Genomic DNA, 20,589 nt, shown 5'->3' with positions numbered 1-20,589 from the left:
AGAAGTCATATTCCTTAATGATACAGTTGCAATTACTCCTGATATTTCTCTCTTTTTTTCTCCTTCAGGAATGCGCCATTATCATGGATGCAGGCTAAGATGATGCTGGCAAAATGGCACAATAAATATTTTTCCATCACAACTTATTTCAGGAAGACAGGTCATCTCTTTGGAGTCTAAGAAGATTGCAAAAAAAGACCAAATTGATTAAGCCATGTCTCATCACTATGCGATTTTCATTTTAAGTTATTTTAAATGTAATAATTTATAAATAAATTTCATAATAAAGTGACATTACTTTGCTGCAAAATACTGCATAGTCATCTGTATACTACATGCACTTCAAGGAGCAGATGTCAATCCTGTTAATTGTATCATATACTATGAAGAGTATTAGTACTTATTTCATGTCTGTGGGCAGGGGTAAAAAAAAAGCCTAATCTTACTCATGAAATTAAACTATGTCAAAAAATCAGGTGTCAAACCTGAATTAAAACAGAGTACCCTCTTATAAGAATGCTTGTTTACAGTTGAGGCATTGGTTTTAGTAAAGCATTTTTGTACAGGTCTCATAGAAAGACAAAGCAATAAAGATGACTAAATATTGGCAGAAAATTTCTTGCTGGCGTACTTCTTCCACCCTTCCTTTCCTGTGTGCATTGTAAAGCCTGGGTAATGCTGGAAGCCAAAAGGAGGAAGGGATGGAAGACCCGGTCACTCTGGCGTGCAACTTCTTGGCAACAGGAGGCACAAGTCCTGCCAGTCAGGGTAGGTCCTGCTGAAAGGAGGTGACAGCAAGTACAGAGTGCAGCCAAAGTCTTTTCTTTCCCTTGTACTTGCACATAGCTCTAGTTTATTTGATTTCAAAATCTAAATGACATTATAATTGAATACTGTCAGAATCAAGTTGTTGACTTTTGCGTAGGTCTAGATTTCTGGCTTTGGCAGGTCAGTCTGACCCTGGGGGAGTGGTGGCAGGTGACTTCATCCTATAGGGATGGGTCATGTTCATGTTTTCAGCATATCTCAGCATTGAGAGTAATCAGGTCTAGGAACCGTCAAGCGCCTGAAATCCAGGCGATCCAAATTAATTAAGGAGCCTGGAACCTCAGTGACCTGGTGAGCAGGAACAGACATAAGGGCTATAGCTTGGGAATTCCTACATGCAAGTTTTCTCTCTGCTTTACCTTTTCCTTGAATTTCAATGGATCTTACTGGGCTTTAATTTTTTTTTCCCTAAAGATCTCAATATTGCTGATGTTCTTAAGATAAAAATAATTTCATGAAAGTGCTATATTAGTTCATATTAGTCCTAACTCGTCTCTCTCCCACTGCCCTCCCTATCAAAAGTACACTTCTCTACAATGAATATCAATGAATATTGTCAAAATATAATTACCTATGATATGGAAGTATAAACAATAGATTATGTGGCAAAAATAGCAGGAAGACGGTTCTAGACATGTAGAAGTTCTAGAAGGATTAAAATCACCTGATATTTCACATTGGTGCAGTTAGAGGATATGAGCTCACTCAAGAGTAGCAGAATTTTGCTCTTGGTTACTAAGTGCAAGTTAATTTATCATTCAAATTTAAACTGCTTTGGTGTGGAAAGCTTTCCATTGAGATAATAAAGCTGTTGCTATGTCTAAATGCAACCAGGACATTTAGATTTTTATGAAATACTCTCATTAATTAAAGATATCTGTGACACCTCTTGGCTTTAAAAGGCTTACTTATTCAGTGTGAGGGAGACATGTCATTTAATTCTAATTTCATCAAGATAGCACAGCAAAAACACCATTAAAACCCTTATATTATAGTAGAAAGAGTGGTGGAAAGGCAGGTCAAAATCACAAGCATATGTCCTGGTGTGTGCAGACATCCCCCATGTGGGTTCTGTGCCAAAAAATTTTATGACAAAGTAAGCTCCAAATCCATTTCAATTTTTACCAAAGTTCAATTGTGTATTTTGCCATTTTTTTTACTAGCTTGTAATACTGCTATAGAGTCCTAAACAGGAAATTTGAAGAAAAGAGGCCTTCGTCTGTCACCTGGTCTTTATGTGCAGACAGTGAAAGACTGACTGACTTTCATGTGGTTCCTAACATTGCAACAGAAGTGAATCATAGCCAATTTATCATCAGTATCAGACTATTTCATGCCTTTCTTGCTTTATTCCTCTTTTACATTCCTTAATAAAATTCCTGAGGAAAGAGTTGAAAATCTGACCCATTTTTTTTTTCTCCATCATTAGGTATACTTTACAAGGAGAAGATTGTGTAATGATTTATTCCTCAATTAAGATTTAAGTACTGCGTATTCTTCATAAAGTAACAATTGGTGAGTTTTTCATGTAACAGCTTTGCAGCTGATGGTTTCTGACAATAGTGCTTTTCAGAGACAACTAGATCAATTAAAAGAAATATGGGGAAATAACACCATAAATGTGTTAAGATGCTTAAGATTAGGCCAAAGCAAATGCTAAAAAAGAATGTAACAGAAATATGTATATGTTTAATAGTCATTTGGATCAGATCCTGCCCACCTCTTACACTTCATCAATATCTCCAAGCACCTGGGAAGGCTTCTTTCCTGGCTGGCTCAGAAACATAGTGGACCAGAGCCAGCAGCCGGGTCTTTTGGTCCCTGCAGTGTGCTGAGGCAATATTTGGCTTGTGGAAAGGCTGTTAGGAGCCAGTCCAATTTGGAGCAGGTGTGGAGTTGTTCTACTCTGTGCTCAAGAGGGCACTGGCTCAAGAGTGCACTGGAGTCTACTAAAATCGACATAAAGCTGCCTCTATGTTCCTGAGTCCAGAAATACTGCAAAAAGGAACAGGGTACTACAATGATAACATGCGAATAGCAAGACAAGGAGATATAAAAAATTTGTCATTTTTAACATGCTAGGGAAAGGAAGTCCAAATGGAAGATCTAGATTGCATTAGCTGAATACATTGGGCATGGATTCTGTTAAAGGAACAAAAAGCAATAAAATACAGAGTTTTTTTAAGGATTTTATGTGGGAATAAAAAAATTCTTATGTTTTGAAATAATAAAATATTTGAAATAATAAAAATATTTGGATACTCCAAGGCTTGAGCAAATTCTGCTATTGATGAAGACAGGGAACACTTTCAGGTTAGACCACTGTCATAGCTCCACTATTATTTTGTACTAATCCACTCTTTACTCTCTCTGTAAACTTTTCGCCCATATTTCATTATTTCATATTGATCTAAAATTAGGTCATCTGGTGGAATAGTTCACAGATACAGAGCAAAGTACTATTGGTCCCTGTTTTTCTGGGGATTTGATCATGCCACTTTTTAAATTTATTGTTATTACAGCTAAGAGACCTTACCATGCATGCCTTCAACATCCATAAAACTATATTAGCTTAGCACTGAAAATCCTGTTCATGTTAGTTTAATAAAACAGGCAATTAAACCAATTCCTAAGGTAAAAATGACAGACTAAGGCCTGTGAACAGGTCATCCTAAGGAAGGTAAAGGGAATTCAGTGTTATCTATGGATACCACGGGCTAAAGCTCACAGAATTTGCATTTAGAGACTAAAACTGGTTGAAAATTAAGGTTGTTTTCAGAAGGGTAAATATTTTCCAGTGAGTTATAGGGTTCCTGGCAATGTATTAAATGTCCTGACAAAAGGCTCAGTTTTCCTGGTAACTCTTCACAGAACCTTTTCAAAGACAGCAGAAATCCAAACAGCAAGGCTAAAGCCACTCTAATCTAGCAACATCTCAGCAACATCACACAGGATTTAGTAAATATTATTCAAAGTAAATGTTATATTGATGCTTTTGAATGTTTCCCTATCCATAATTCCGATGAATGGAAGAAGGGAAATGATTAGGTATTTGGGTTTTCACATATGGAGCAAGCAAGAAGATAGGAGTCAGAATCAGAATCTAACTGAACCTGGCAGGGAAATTTTCTTAACAATGAGAAAATTTTAGATAGAATCCAAAATTCCTGTCTGAAAAGCCAAAGTAAAAAGAATTAATCTTTTGTCTCCTAAGCGCTACCAGGGAACATCAGCACCCAGACCTCTCATGGCGTAAGCACCAGCTGAAGTGAGTATTAAATTCTGATGGTTTCACCTACAGTAATTTGAACTATTAGCATCTGTCCTCTTCACTCAAGAGCTTTCATAGCTCCCATACTACTAGGTCATGGAGAAGTGACCATAAGCTGCTTTCTGGCTGGTGCAGCTCCCAGGCTAATACCTTTACCAAAAAAGTTAGAAAAAGTAGATTTGTACAGTCAATGGAAGCAACTGAGGAATGGCCTTTTTTTTTTTTTTTTTTTTTTTGGCCACTTCCACAGGGCAGGGATTGGAATCAGTAACACACTGAGCTTTGTCAGCTGGGGCATCTGTAGCTCAAGAGCTTAACCTCACATAGTGCAAATATATTGCATTGTTGTAAAGTATAGTAGTATAGTGTATTATATTAGGCTTGTAGAAAAGGACAATGATATGAATCCTAGAATAATCTATTTAAGTTACTCTATGACCACATGGGGATTTTTTCCTTAAATACACAAATAAGGAAGCTGAACAGAGTGTCTGGAACAACAGAAGAATTAGAGCAGAGGTCCACCCTCATGTTAGCCTTGATGTTTTGATTTTAGTTTCACCAGAAAATCCTGTTGTAAATGTTTTTCTCAGAATATGTTTTGTTTGGTAAACTTATCTAAAGCTAAGGCACAGTCACAAGTGAATCCCATAGCCTCTCTTGACCAGTCTCCATCCAGTCCAGGGCCCTCCAAGGGCTCCTCAGTGAGCTCTGCATTCCTGAACCAGCTCATTTGTGCTTGAAATGTTGTGTGGATAGAGCTGGAGACCTGGGATATAAGCAGACTTGAAGCTAAAAGCATCATCTTACCTGGATCAAACAACTGAGGGAAGAAAAGCCCACAAACTAAGCAAGAAGGAAGAGAAGGGAGTGACAGACAGAGATTTGGTTATAATATTACTAGCTAAACCCTTAACTCATCCTCATCAGTTTTTCTTCAAGTGGCCATTGTGAAAGTGGCTTATGGAAATGATTAAATTTAATTTGGGATTAAAAAAAGGAGAGAGGCAAAGGGCAAGGCACAGAAAATCAGTGTGAAAATCTGACATTGTCCCTGCTGACATATATTTATGATGCTAAAAACAATCACATAAAAAATATTTCATTCCGCCCTTTGCCTGAATTACAGCTATGTAAATTATGGTTAGAAGCAACATTTTAATAATGTTTCAGTGGCAAAAAAAACAATGTCAGCCCAGTCTAGATTCTGTTCTGCCTCATGGCCACAAGTGTCAGACATTTACTGAAATTACTGATGTCTGTAACTATATTACGAGTGCTGATATAAAAAAGCAGTTTGCTGGTGACAAAGGGTTACAGCTCAAAAATATTTCAAGTACAGATATGAATGATTTTGCCTCTCCAGTGGGTAGGATAAATTAGTCCAGTGCCGGGGACACTGGTGGCTTCAAGCACAGCTCAGACCCACACATTACCGGAGGAGGGGACAATCCACCCATCCACAAACCCATCGAGTCCAAGCATTGCTACATTTACAACTAAGGCATCCAGCTGTTCTGTGGGATACAGCATCTGTGGTGCCAAAGACTCCCTTTAAATATATATACGTGCATATATATAGAGAGAGAGAAAGAGAGAGAGAAAGAGAGAGAGAGAGTCTTTCCATTCATTTGTATTTTCGATCTCTTATTTGGCAATTTCAGTCAGGAAGATGAGAAGGAAGACCTTATCGGGAGAGTGTATTTTTTGTAACTTTAATAAAAACTATGTACTTCTGGTGTTCAGCCCTATCCATGAATGACAGGGAATGACCAGCAAATGCCAAAGGTCTGGGAGGATGCAGAAAATTTACCTGGTCTTCCTAAGGCTATGACCTCAAAACGCTTTGGGTCTCCTGGAGAACCACAAGGTCCTCCACCAACAAAAACATTGCATTGGGGTTTGGATCAGGCATGGTGAGAAAACCTCTTTGTGTTGCATCTCTAACATATATTTCTTCACTGGATTAGCCATACTGGAAAGGGGTGCTCTAACGTAGCGGTGTCATTAAGGCAATGCACAGGGGAAGGAGAAGAGACTAGAATACATCTTGATAAAATATCAGGAGGAAGAAAAGGGTTTGCCTGCCAGCAAGGATGGTACAGATAGATTTGGGGAAATAGAAAAGCAGAAAGGCTAGATTTTTGTTCAGGGAGGAGCCTGGTACCTGGGGAACATATTGTGCACAAGAGACAGCTGAAATTGTTAGAGAAACACAATATTGGAAGCTGACAACATAATATTGTCTTTCTAGCCTCAGATTCACTTCTAGATGGAGATAGTGTATTTCTATTCTGAGAATAACTTTGTTTTTCTACACATACTACACCCCTTCCCTTTCCTCCCTGTTTCATTCTGACATCCCACAGATGGCTGGGAAAAAAAAAAAAAAGAAAAAAGATTAAAAATAAAGGATAAAAGGATAAATGCTGCTCTTCATTTCTGCCAGCAAAATCCTCCCTCCTGCATTTTACATAACGAATTCTGGGGCACAAAAACTGTGCTGGTCATTGAGCAAACGAGAGATGGAGCAAAATTTTATTGCATTAGCCAAGAAAGCATTTTAAAAATGGTTGCATCAAAGGTCAGATCTCTGGCTAGCAGCAGTAAGTTCTGCTCTACATTGAAAAGCTTTTCAGGTGCATGGCTGATTTACAGGATGCAGGGACTCTCAAGTGAAGCTGATACTGCAAGGAAGTCATATTCCAATGAGCTTTCTATATGTGTAGCCTCGTGGAGCTGACATTAACTAAGACATGGCTTTATCTAGCAGTGTACAGCAGAATCACAAGCAGGGACATTTCAAGGAGACAGGTGGATGCTTTGTAAAACTGAAAGGAAATATCCTTGCCAGAATACAAAATCCCTCTCCTTACTTTTATCCACATTTATTACTAAACCTTATACTGTAAACAAGGCTAGACTGAGAGACATTTTCTTTACAAGCCGCAAAACTTCAGACTATAAATATGATCATAAAACAATACAGCCTAGTATATTGTATGGATAAGCTGGGAATAGACTTTTCAAAATCTGGTTTTGATTAAAGCTAAGTAAGATCAAATCTGGCCATGATGTGAAAAGGGAGCTAGGTGGGGACTAACCAGCCTTGGTGCTACAAGGACAAGTATCTCGGTACCTGGAGCGCATGTATCAGCAGCACTAACAGAGATTTTGGGAGAGTTCAGCTTCCAAATACTACCAGGTAAATTCATGCCTGGCTAAGGAAAAAGGGTGAGGCCTTCTAAGCAACATGGCTTGGCCGTGATATTAGGGAGTTGTTTTATGTGTCGCACCAGCTTGGCTGCTACAAAGAATCACAGAATCACAGACTGGTTAAGGTTGGAAGGGACCTCTAGAGATCACCTACTCTAATCCCCCTGCTCAAGCAGGGACACTGAGAGCGTGTGGCACAGGGTGGCATCTAGCTGGGTTTTGAAGATCTCCGGAAAAGGAGACTCCACAACCTCTCTGGGCAGCCTGTTCCAGGGCTCTGGCACCCTCACAGGAAAGAAGTTCTTCCTCACATGGGTATTAAAATTCCTATGTTTCAACTTACACATGTTACCACTTGTCCTGTCACCAGCCACCACAGAGAAGAGCCTGGCCCCATCCTCCCTACAATCACCCTTCAGGTACTTAAACATGTTGATCAATCACTGATCAATCTGATCAAGACTGATCAGACTGATCAATCTCCTCTCAGTCTTCTGTTCTTCAGACTAAACAGGCCCAGCTCGCTTAGTCTTTCCTCATATGATACAATGCTCGAGTCCCTTAATCATTTTCATGGCTCTATGCTGGACCCTCTTTAGAAATTCCACATCCCTCTCGTGCTGAGGAGCCCCGAACTGCACACAATACTCCAGATGTGGCCTCACCAGTGCTGGGTAGAGGGGCAGGATCACCTCCCTCGACCTGCTGGAGACGCTCTTCTTAATGCACCCCAGGATCCCATTGGCCTTCTTGGCCATGAGGGTACACTGCTGACTCATGCTTAACTTGTCGTTAACCAGGACTGCCAAATCCCTCTCTGTGGAGCTGCTTTCCAGAAGGTCAACCCCTAATCTGTCCTGGTGCCTGGGGTAATTCCTCCCCAGATGCAGGACCCTGCATATCTCCTTGTTGAACCTCATGAGGATCCTCTTTGTCCAACTCTCCATCCTGTCTAGGTCCCTCTGAATGGCAGCCCAGCCCTCGGGAGTGTTGGCCACTCCACCCAGTTTGGTATCATCAGCAAACTTGCTCAGCGTGCACTCTGTCTCCTAGTCCAAGTCATTGATGAACAAGTTGGAGAGCACCAGGGCCAGTACTGACCCTTGTGGGACACTCCTGGCCACAGGCTCCCAACTAGACTCAGCCTCATTTATCACCACCCTCTGGGCTCTGCCAATTCAATTCACTGTCCACTCATCCAGTCCACACTTCCTAAGCTTTCCTATGAGGACGTTATGGGAGATGGTGTTGAAAGCAACATCCAGGGCTCTCCCAACGTCCATCCAGCCCGTCATCTCGTTGTAAAAGGCTATCAAGTTGATGAAACACGACTTTCCCATAGTAAATCCATGTTGACTACCCTGCTTGATGTCAGGTCAGGGTTAAATCCAAAACAAAGAGTTTTTTTTTTTTTTTTTTCCTGTAGATCTAGTAATTCAGGTCTGTAGAAAGGCAAGATGACAAATACCAGTCTTATTCAAGTTTATCTCTAGGATCAGTTTAACTAAAACAGTCCTCTTGTTGATTTGTATCCCTCACTTGAGTTTTCAACTCAGCAGATGAATATTTTCATTAGCAACATGGGCAGAGCCACATCTCATTTACCTGTAAGTTCCTCATTGGGCCAGGAGCCAAGCTGACAGGCCTTGCATGTGTATTCGTCGGAGACATACTCATTCTCTTTACAAGGAGTACAGGTCCAACAACAACTGACTTCTCCTTTACGGATCACCTGAGGCAAAAATTAACTTTTGTTTTAGCAGTATAAATGAGCATTCAAGTTGTGGCAATTGCTAATATAATTTCAGCATCTCTCTTTTTTTTTTTATACAAGCCTTTTATGTAAAATAAAATCTCTATCATGATATGTTTGCTGATACAAAATGTGGCCCAAATCTCATTTTTATGTGATAGATATACTAGAAGAAAGAAACCTTCAGACCATGAGAAGTATAGCTGGATCTTCAGAACTACAATATTTTTTTTTCTTTATTTTTTTTCCCCTCTCTTAGAAGACAGTTTGCAAAGTTCAAAACCTCACAGAGGGCAAAGTACAGAAGCCAGTAGGTGATATTCAAGGTATATAATTCATTCCACCGTGGTTCATACCTTGCACATAGAACCATGTCAGCATTTCCGTAAGGGTTCATTACCCAAAGATTTTTTTCACTTATTTCTTCATGCTGTTGTGAGTGCTTTGCTAAAACTGATGCTTTTCCAGATAAAATGATATTATTGCAGACTGAATGTCCCTTTTTTGCAACCATTTAATCTCATCCATTGTTAATTAATGCTTAATAGCAAGTATGCTATGTCTAACCATTTTAACATCTGCCCTGATTTCCCATTTTACAATTTACTGTCAAATATTCAAATGCAGACTTTTCAAAATCTTTATTTATCATGTCTGAGCACGGAAAACATCTGTGTTTCTTGTCCATATATTAAGAGTGATGAGAAAACCTATAGTTTTATTTGAAATATTCTCAGTCTTTCTGCTCATTACATTCCAAAAATATATAAACAAATATTTCAGCATGCAGACTTGGTTCACATATGTATTTTTCACAGTGATAAATTTAGAAGGTAGTTTCAAAACCTAACATCATTATTGGAATTTTAATAAATGGAAAAATCCAAAGTGTGTAAACAAAAGAAGTTAAATTGCTCTTCCTATACCTCCAGTGAGATAAAAGGTGTAAACTTCATCATTTTCATCAGTAATATGAGAACTTTAAAAGTTCAATTTTTAGTTTTGTTTTTTAAAATTACATAGTAGGAAAGGATAGAAAAAATCACCTGAATTGCTAAATTGACAGAAAGGTAAAGTAGAAAATAAGTTATTTTCTCAGCAAGAGTTGAGACTGGAACTACTTGAAAGGCAGAATATTCTTTCCCAGAAAAGATGATACCTGAGACACAGATTCTATTAAACTTGATGCATTATAAAGATGCATCATTTTACAATATATAAAATACTCAAGAAAATGACAAAATGGCAAAAAGGAAACGGTGTTATTATAAAAAACCTAACTCTTCTTTATCAAAGGAATTCTTTTTCAGTTTTCAGTTAAACTTTTCACCAAATAAATTGTTTACCAAATTGTTTAGTGATATACATATTTTCCCTTTATTTCCATTTTATTTATTGAACAATTGTTTGTTGTAGAAGTTTTAAGAGTAAAACAATCTATTCATTTGCCTTAAAAAAAAAACCAAAGTAATCTTCTTTAAAACAAATATCATTTTCCCTCCTTTTATCTCCTATGTTATCCTTTGAGCATCTATTTAAATAACTTTATGACTTCACACTGTTTCGAATTTATAATCTGACTGTGTTTGGGTTTTATCAAATCCTTACGATGGGTATACCAAATGCTGCTGAATGGATTTCAAGCAGGTGCCTAAGTAAGTGTTCAATGTCTTAACTTCATGTTGAAGAATCCTCCTGGTAAAGTCCCTGAGCAGAAGATATTAGTGAGAGACTGTGCTAATGGAGGTCCCAAGAAACTCCTCATCATTTGTAATATGGAAACTGAGTATAAAGGATATCAGCACCACTCAGTTTTGAAGTAATATCTGTTTGCCCATCTCAATACTCTCAATGAATAACTTTGTGGCTGGAGCAGGCTCACAGTAGATTGATGATTGATTATTGTGGGCATAATTCACCTCACCTACCTTTACATGTCTGCAGGAGGGATGTCCTCATTCGAACTATCTATCCCAGCTGTATGCTTTTTGCAATACAAAAAGGAAAAAGTGTCTCTAGGCCAAGATTCCTTTTACTTGTTTCCAAACCCTATTTTAGGATGAGATGATTCATGGTCTGGAATAATCTATTTGTTTCCATTAACTATAAAGAAATCTTGGAAATATAACATAATTGCAGATGCCTACACTGAAGACATCTGCGTTTGGTCTGATGAAACTCACTTGCTGACTGCCAAAGACCAATTAATGAATAAACCATGGTACTAGCATCCTAAAGCTCTGGAAGACTCAGACTGAAGAGATGAACTCACTCTATGTATTCCAGAATAACAGAGTGCAATTAATATAAAAGATATACATTTACCCTCTTTCTTTACTGAAATTATATAATCAGAGGAAAGAAAAAAAAAGACAACCTATGAAAAAAAGAAGCAATAAAACATACATGATTTGAAAATGTTACTTTTTCTAGAAGTTCTAAATAACAGCAGTTTCCATGTGTTTTCTGAAGACACCACAAACTTAAGGTCCGAGCTACAATTTCCAGTTATATCTGTCACTGAATCATTATCAACTATTATTTATGGTTTACCTACAACTGTACTGACAAGACCCAGTGACAGATTTGGATTCCGCTGAATCAAGTTCTGGAAAAAATTGCAACACTGAGAAAACCTCACAAACAATCCCTGGTCTAAAGTATTTGGAATATAAATATTAAATAGAGGCAGTATTTCACAGATGTAGGAGGACAAGAAAATAGCAAGATGACCATGATACAAGTAAGAAATATATACATGAGTTTGTTCACTGTAATGTAGATGTGTGAAACTCTTTATGTAAGAAACAGGAAAAAAATGTTTTCAAATTTCAAGGCTGTGGATATCGTGCATGATGAAAATAAATGCAGAAAATGTGTACCTTTATCTGGCCTTTTTCACATGGCTCACTGCAGACTGATCTGATGATATTATTTTTCTCTGACCATACTTCATCATCATCCATTTTCAGCTCACCATTGTCCCAGCTGCCAACATTGATATAGTCAAAATAGTCCTTCCCCATTTTCTTGAAATTCATGATTTCATACCTTTGGAAACACAAAGTGGAGATATAGATCATTTTAGGAAAATATCACTAAATATTTTGAATTGAGGGAACATTATACAGTCAAAAGTAAGCTGATTAAAATAAACAAGGAGAAATTCCATTTGTTATGCTGGTCCTTGAGTCTCTTCTGATAATTCCTGCGATTTTGCCATCTTCCTTTTTCTTTGTATTTTAATTGAAAGTGCTGTGCAAACTTTGGGGTTAATTAAATGATTATTTGTAAACTATTGTGCTTTTATTTAAGGAAAGCAGTGAAGTGGCCCAGACAAGATTTATTCTGCCTAACTTTAGGCATTTAAGCAATGAACCTGAGTTGTTCTAGACTCCCTCTACAGGTAATGCAGAAAAAGGTATATGCACAGAGGTAATTCCCATTGTCAAGTGCTTCTTGCTGTCTGCAGGTGGTTATTACTCTCTTTAAAGAGGGAATCTGAAGGCATCTGAGGTCCTAAAACAAGGTAGAACAGATCTAAGTCTGAGGGAACAAAAATACTTCATGTGCTGGAAGACTTCATGATATAATTTGGTTTGGCATCCACATAGCAGTCTGGCACACACTCACTGTTTGCTGCATGGGAAGCATCCAAACGGGATTCGGGGTAGCAGGATGTCCTCTAGTCCTAGTCAGTCACAGGACATCTTAAATCCCACCTGCCTGCATCTTGCTGGAATCTCAGAGGGGTTTTCTTACTAAGAACAAAAGCCTAAACCTTGAGCTGGATTCTAGGTTTTCTTTGAATAATGAAGCAGAAAATCCCTCTATATATTTTATTATTTCATTTCATTTCATTTCATTTCATTTCATTTCATTTCATTTCATTTCATTTCATTTGTTTTATTTTGTTTTGTTTTGTTTTAACTGCAACAAATGCTATCTCCACCCCTTTCCCCATCTTGCATTTTTCTGTGATACCTCATGGAGAAGAACACACTTAATTCCTCATAGAGTACAGTATGGAAGGGACAGGAAGAAGATATAGATGCCTCACTGCTGTGCTACTAAGGGGTCTAACTCACTAAGCCTCCTATGAGTTATGCCGTCTTTCCTGTCCTAAAAGCCACTTCCTTTAGCAATTATTTGTAAAAGATGCTTGATAAAATTGTGCAGGTCTGGAAATGATAGTGTCATCATTTTCCTTACTTCTTCTTTAGCATCTCTTGAAGTAAATTGATTAAGCAACATTTCACGTAAGGTTCACAGATGAAAAATAAACAAACATATAGACCAAAAAGTAGAACACAGCCATACGTTTAAACACCTGCCTGATCTACAAATGAGAAGCCAACTTTTTTCCTGGCAGCAGGCACCAAATGAGTCCCCAGGTCAAAGCTCGGAGACAGAGTTGGATAAAGATTTATATTATCAGAGTAATGTGTGAAGTTCAATAAACATTTAACTTAAAGAACAAGCACTATAAATCAAATAGTGTCTTTTTTTAAGTTTGAGGAAATTCTTCAGGAACTGGCAAGGAGCAGGCACACTAATGTTAATATATTTCCCAGGTTGTCATGAAAAGATTAACAATAAAATTCTTCTATGACAAGTATCACAAGTAGAGCTTGACTGGATGGGTGGTATGGCATGGTCTTGAGTTTTCCAGAGATAAGAAATAAGCAATGGAACAGCTAGGAAGAAGCTTTGTGTTTTGGAAAAATTTCCATTCTGTATAAAGTAGGAAATGTCTACACCTTTGAGACTCTTGTGCACCTGAAAGTTTGAGATATAAGTGCCAGACTGGCACAAACGAGTTTAATTCCAGATAACATATACACACAAACAAACTAGTCAGTTTTAGACATTATCAAATAACCCTCTTTTTTTCCTTTGTGGTTCACAGTCTGTTCAGGGTTAAACGTACTAACTAAAAAATGAGCCTAGAAACCCCCGTGGAGCCTTTATTTGCCTTGTTTTCTAACATTTTAACACTCCTGGAAGTGTCTCTCTGTTAAATCTTTCAGTTCAGAGTTTTATGGGCAGATGAACAAAATTGCTGCCAATGTTTAACAGGCTGCTAGAACGAAAACTATTATCTCTCCAGTAGCTGCAATCTAGTTCCATGAGTACATCCCATGGGGAATACTGGAAAGAAAAATAACAAATTAAATATATCTATTGCTTCAATATATTGTGTCTCTCACAAGCCCTCTTCAGGCAGCCGGTTTAGAGGACTGTCAGTAAAAGCTAGGCTTGATAAATCCATTGACCATTGCTGCATTGGAGGTTCATGAGTCACTGGTTCCCTGAGGCTACTTTGAGATACCACAGGGACAGTTTTCTGCCTTAGGACAAGAGACACCAGATGGTGCAAAAACACATTTCCAGCAGGGCCCTAATCGCAGTGAAGAAACACTTGTTGCCAACTCATTTTTAAAGTAGAAGTGCTATGAAGTTGTTGAGAACTTGTATTTTATCAGTAGCACATAACCAAAATATTAATATCTTTATTTTCATATGTTTTCTGGACTTCTCAATTTCTTCCTTAGATGATCTGTAATAATTACACATTATCTTGCCCGCCCCAAAACAATCAATCAAACAAATAAACAAACCAAAACAAAACAAGACTCACGGACATTCCTTCCTTCCCTATTTATTTGCTTTTTCCGTGTCTCTTGTCCTACCCAAAGGAGCCCCTCCACTAGACTAGGTCTGCTTAAAGCTAAGCACACACAGAAAGGACTTTGGCATAGAGACAGAATTTGAAGTGTCTTGTGGCATTGACAATCAGTTGTATTATTGTATATAAAATCAAAACCTTTTATCACACATGGAAATCTTGAGATATCAAGGTCAGAAAAAGCCTGTTTTTTTCTTTTTCTTTTTCTTTTTCCTTTTCTTTTTCTTTTTCTTTTTCTTTTTCTTTTTCTTTTTCTTTTTCTTTTTCTTTTTCTTTTTCTTTTTCTTTTTCTTTTTCTTTTTCTTTTTCTTTTTTCTTTCTCTTTTTCTTTTTTCTTTTTCTCTTTCTCTTTCTCTTTCTCTTTCTCTTTCTCTTTCTCTTTCTCTTTCTCTTTCTCTTTCTCTTTCTTTCTCTTTCTTTTGCTGCTTCTTTTTCTTCTTTTTCCTTTCTTTTTCTTCTTTTTCCTCTTCTTTTTCTTCTTCTTCATCTTTTCTTTTGGTTCTTTTTCTTCTTTCTTTCTTCATTTTTTTTATTTTTCCTTCTTAACATCACCAATATCACATTATAGCTGTGGGGATTTCAATTTCCATTTTCAAAGCTGTTACTGTTCCCAAAAGTGAACAGGGAAGACGGGTTATTCTAGTGTGACTGCACCATTTCCCAGCTTCTGCAAATGGCATTTGACAGCACTCAGAGGACTAGAAAGTACTCAAAACTTGGGAATCAGGCATGGAGCTCCCTGAAAAGCCTTCTTTGTGATTTTTGAAGAGATTTTTGACTAAAATGAATTTGATGATGTGTCTATCATTGTGAAATATAAGACAACAGACCAACGTCTCAAAAGTAACCAAGCTTTGTGAGAATTTTGTCCCCATGCACAGTGAATTACTTTGAGCGCACAGAGCACTACTGCATCTCCCATGAGACTGGGCTGTTTGAAAGTCATATCACCCGGTGGTGCATAATCAGTGGAGAGTCCATTTGCTCTTCACTGAAATGCTGAATGCTCTACTGTAACTGAGCAAGTGACAGTATGTGATCTAATTCCTTCATTATCCTCTTAAAATTAAATAAAAGCAACACAACACCCACCCCAAAACCAGTTAAATTCTTTGCAACAAATGAAATGAAACCATTATTGTTAAGCATGTGAGACTTGAGAAAGATGTAAAATTAACAGTCTGTTTGCAACATGTAAGTGTTCTCATTGGTTTATTATCATTCCACATAACCATTTGTTTACTATGCACAAATTGGTGAAACAGAGAGAGGAATAATGTAGGACAAAGTCCACTGCATTTAACCATCTTCAAACCAAATAGAAATCTTTTGTCAGAAGTTGGGGTTTAAGCCTTTGAAAAATATTGTTCAGAAAAATCTAGATTGAGCTTTTTTTCTTTTTTTCAAAGAATTCAGTTTTTTTTTTTAATACAGACATTTAAGAGAAGACAATCTTGCTCAACAAACCAGTTCTGAAAACATAAATTAACTTCAAATAAAGTCTCAGTGTGCTTCCTTGAAGTCGGAGTCCTGAAGATTTCTAAAATGTGGGTCTCCAGAAAACTAGTTCATCCAGACTGCTTTACAGGTGAGTGCCCTGTTATCTTTTGGGGATAATGCTGACATTACAGGGTTTTATATAAAATAAATAAATTATAAAAAAAAAGAAATCAGTTTTCAAATATCAGAATATTCTAGTCAAGGGAATTACCTTCTCCTGCCCAGCTCTATTCTGAAGTTAATATTTTCATTTAACTTCATATTAGGAGGAGAAGCCAAACTTAAATAATGAGTGCATTTGACACTTTTCCCTCTCACCATCTGTTTACACAATTTCATCAGGAAGTTATTTAAAATGTTCCGAATAATGTGGACAGAAAGAGCCACCTCAGTCAAACTGGTGCAAATGCAGTGAATGAGACAGGGATCCACCCACTGAACTGTGAGAACAAATAAGTATACTTTGGGTGCTATCACACTTGCTGTTCATTTGCTAACAGCTCAGTAAGCAGAAACCTAGAAAAAAGACTTATTATTCCTTTTAATACATATTTTTGTAGGGACAAAGCATATGCATATTCCATATGAAAAAAGAACTTCCACTATGTTTTATATGTGCATATTATACATACATATATGTGAGTTATCAGCAAAGCATATTCGTTTCATTAAAATTTGGCTCATAGCAACACAATTTGAATCAATAGCTTAGTCTGTAATGTATGTGCAAAAGGCTTTAACTGGAAGGTAATAAAGTAGATTTATAATATAATTAAGATGGAAAAAGAAATCCCATAAAAATCAATGTATGTTTTCAGTATTGTTCTAGCTTTCCCTTAATAAATGAAGTAAGTCCAGGCAATTATTCATATAAAAACTGTTTACCACTCACTCAAACACATGTGCTTAAAGACCTAAAAAGAGAGAACAATCTTATGGTCATCAAGGTCTATGAGTATAAAGTCATATAAATAGAAATTAAGTCATATATCACAGCCCTTGAAAATAAGGTCATATATATACGACAGTCATATACGTATATGGTCATAGATCTGACTGTATATAGCCATTGCATATTTGACTAAGTAAAAATATGTTTATAGACAGTCATACGTATCTATAAACACAAAGATTGTTTTCCAGTGAGACGTAATACCTTTAAAAAGTACAGTTTAAAAAGTAAATCTGTGCAGGCAGATCGTAGGCCTCACTGCTCATGTCTGTTTTTTTCCAACCATAGTTATAAACATCATGCAAAAATACACCTCAAAATAGTTAATATTGGACAATCAAACAAGCAAGCCAGGAAATGCTGCAATAAAATTATGAGATCTTAGTTCTGACGTTAATTGTGGGTATCTGTTAAGTAGAATTAACATTTCGGTTAATAAATATTAGAACAACATTAACTTTACCTTCCTGGTGAGTCGCCATTCTCATCGAACAAGATCATGTCCCCAGAGACCCCGGTAAAATTTGTCTTCATGAGGGACTCCAGGAGCTTGCGGCCGTCGATGGGCTTCATGGCGTCGCAGAGGCCCACGTAGCCCGGGCACAGCGAGGTCTGCATGTTGTGCAGCCCGTACGCCATGGAGTAGATGGCGTTGATCACAAAGCCCATTTTGGAGTCCTGCACGTGCTGCGTCCTCAGGGTCATCTGGCCTGTGGAGAACAAGACAGATTGGTGGGTTAGTCACCAGCTCTTCAGACAGCTGGTGGCTTGGTTCTGAATGGTGGAAAATGTCTTCTTAGGAGCTTCAAGAAGGTCATAATGTGACACTTGCATTAGCACCCACACGTTTTTTTAAGAAAGAAATGAAAGAATAAGTACTTTTAAAATGCAGTCCTATCAAGCTTTCTCTGTGCCACTCCACACCTCATTTACACTGTTTTCCAGCTACTTCTTGTCCTTTTTATTCTTTTTAATCTATCACTACTACTATAAAGCAGCATCTCAAGGATGCCAGGAACTCATCATAGCTTGCAGAGGTCTCCTAAATCTCAGAATTTTCTTCTGCTGAATACTGAAGGTGTAAATCTTAGTGATGGTGCATCCAATAGCAATCTTGCAGATCATATTTTCATTTGAGAGATATGAGAAACCAATCCTGTGTGAATACTCTGACTAAGGCACAGCTTCTTTGCTGTACTGAAATTTTCTTGTGCTAATAACTCTTTAACTTCTAAGTCCCTTGTCCCTCTCCATTTGCAGAATGGGGCTAACAGTGAGATTCAGGGGAATACATTCAAATGTACACAAAGAGCTTGATGATGTGGGGAATATCAGCCATGTCTTCTCCAGTGCCTTGTGTTTGTCCAAGCCAGAACAGGTTAACTTTACTTTGGCTTTTCAAATATTATTTCTGCCTTCCTGTTTTTAATTCAAGCACCTGTGAAATGCACAGTAAAAATTCCTTCAGCAGCACCCTGAAGGGCTCTTTTATAAGCCAAGGTTATTAATGACATGGATTCACTCCATTGGCAGCACTGGTCCCACTCAGGAAAAGGAGGCTGGAGGTTTTCTGCCTCATCTGCCAGCTGCAGTTGCTTCTCATAATAACCTGTGTACTGATAATATATTTCTTTTTTTCTTTTTTTTTTTTCTTAAAAGAAAGAGACTAACACACAACTCTGAGCCTGGCCCTGATGCCATACACTGCTCTACATCCCGAAGTTAAGCACCTTGTCTGATTTCTATGCACCTTCAGTGGAGATGAATAAGACTGTCCAGTACGAATGATTCTGTTGAAACTAGGTACATCTATAAGCTGCCCTTTTTGGAGAATGAGGGATAACATCACCAGGCAGAACTAGTCACTTGAAACATCCAGGAGTGCCAAAAAAGCCTGGAGGGTAGCAGAGATGCGCAGCCCTTATTAGCATTGAAAATGACTGTATAGAATTAAGTAAGTGAGGAGGGAAAAAAAAAATCTCCTTTGGTTTGGTGCTAGAACTGGCACTTACAGTTCCAGTCCATCTCAGGTGCAGTGATTAATACTTTCAATATTCAAGTGATATGAGCTGCAAGGATCTATAATAGAATAAAAACTCAGAAAGAACACAATGTTCCTCATCTGTTCCATTCTAGCAAGGTATGGCTTTTTTCCTAATTAAAAATAATAGGCATAAAAACTGCAACAATGTAGTACATGTAAAACTAATATTAATTGAAATTAAGTGGAAAATTGAACAAGCATATTATGTTGCAACACACAAAACTTTAACCAATTATTCGTCCTCAAAATTAACTGCTCACAAACAGTGCAGTTAATTATAGTAGCCATTAGAATGAATCAGATTTGCATCAGCAATAGTATTTATTATGAAAAAATATTTCAGCTGTTTTATTTCACATGATTGTTTAAAAATTTAATAACTTAATTCTTACAGGAACACTCTCCCTTGTGCTTCAGATTTAGAGAATTATTATTCTGACTTCCTTTAAGCATTCAGTCTTATTCAGTGCACCTGATAATTTGTAATGAGGCTTTTCGCTCTTCACGGAAGCTGCTAGCAATTGTCAATGGAGTTGTAAGGGAATTAGCCCTTGCAAGAATTTTAATGTAATTTCTGTAGCTGAAGAAAATATTACCCTTCAATACTAACTGGCTCACGTTATTCAACAGGCACAAATCGAACCTGCCAAATCAGACTGTTACTGAACAGTACATAAAGACTCTGTAATTAAAGGATATTTTTTTTGCTCTTTAATGTACAACAGTGGTATCTTTAAAAATCTAGTGTTTAAAAATAAATCATTTAATCATTTGATCTATCTGAAAACAGTTTTCAACCCCAATTTTTCAATGTTCTGAAGTATATAAATAATTATATGGACCTCAGGAGTCTTATCAGTGGACCTAAGTAATGACTGAATTCACAAATTAGGAGGTAACCTATGATTCAGAAAAAAATGCCAAAATATTTTAAATTGCTCTCTACAGTAAGTATGCATTTGGCAGCCTTCAACATCTAGTTCACTTAAACAAGAATTAGCTCCTCTTGTCTTCTCTGGTATCCAAATTTGTATGCTTAAATTCATTCCCAAGTGCTATCTGCAGTCAAGACACCTTCCTGTTTCATATGGTTGTCATGAGATTGACCAGTAGCAGTTATGACTTTAGTCATCCTGAAGTCAATCACATTTGATAAAACTGACTTTGTAGTTTAACTTTTAATCAAGAATAATGTAAAGTTCTAAGAGAAGTTGGGGAGTTCCTACAGAGTTACTAGGCAGAGGATAAAAAAATACACACTGCAACCTATGTGCTTGTTTAACATATGCATAGTAGAATCATATTTTAGGTTAAATTTGAGAAGAATTTCTATAAG

At 37.3% G+C, this 20,589-nt stretch overlaps 1 protein-coding gene across 3 annotated transcripts in view; it reads right to left on the bottom strand.

Annotated features, from left to right (window-relative positions):
- Positions 1–20,589, bottom strand: part of GRM5 (glutamate metabotropic receptor 5) — a 247,742-nt gene that overhangs the window by 26,851 nt on the left and 200,302 nt on the right. For all 3 annotated transcript variants that reach the window (XM_088534953.1, XM_088534954.1, XM_088534955.1), the window contains 3 exons: positions 17,673–17,919; positions 11,951–12,119; positions 8,921–9,047 (listed from right to left, as the gene is read on the bottom strand). In XM_088534953.1, coding sequence (XP_088391079.1) covers positions 8,921–9,047; positions 11,951–12,119; positions 17,673–17,919 — 543 coding nt within the window. The remainder of the gene's footprint in view (positions 1–8,920; positions 9,048–11,950; positions 12,120–17,672; positions 17,920–20,589) is intronic.

The sequence above is a fragment of the Tinamus guttatus genome, unplaced genomic scaffold, assembly GCF_059628265.1.
Source record: "Tinamus guttatus ecotype Peru unplaced genomic scaffold, ASM5962826v1 Tinamus_guttatus_pri_ptg000602l, whole genome shotgun sequence".
NCBI classification, from domain to species: domain Eukaryota; kingdom Metazoa; phylum Chordata; class Aves; order Tinamiformes; family Tinamidae; genus Tinamus; species Tinamus guttatus.
Note: the sequence above shows the minus strand (reverse complement) of the source record. Positions and strands in the feature narration are given on the sequence as shown.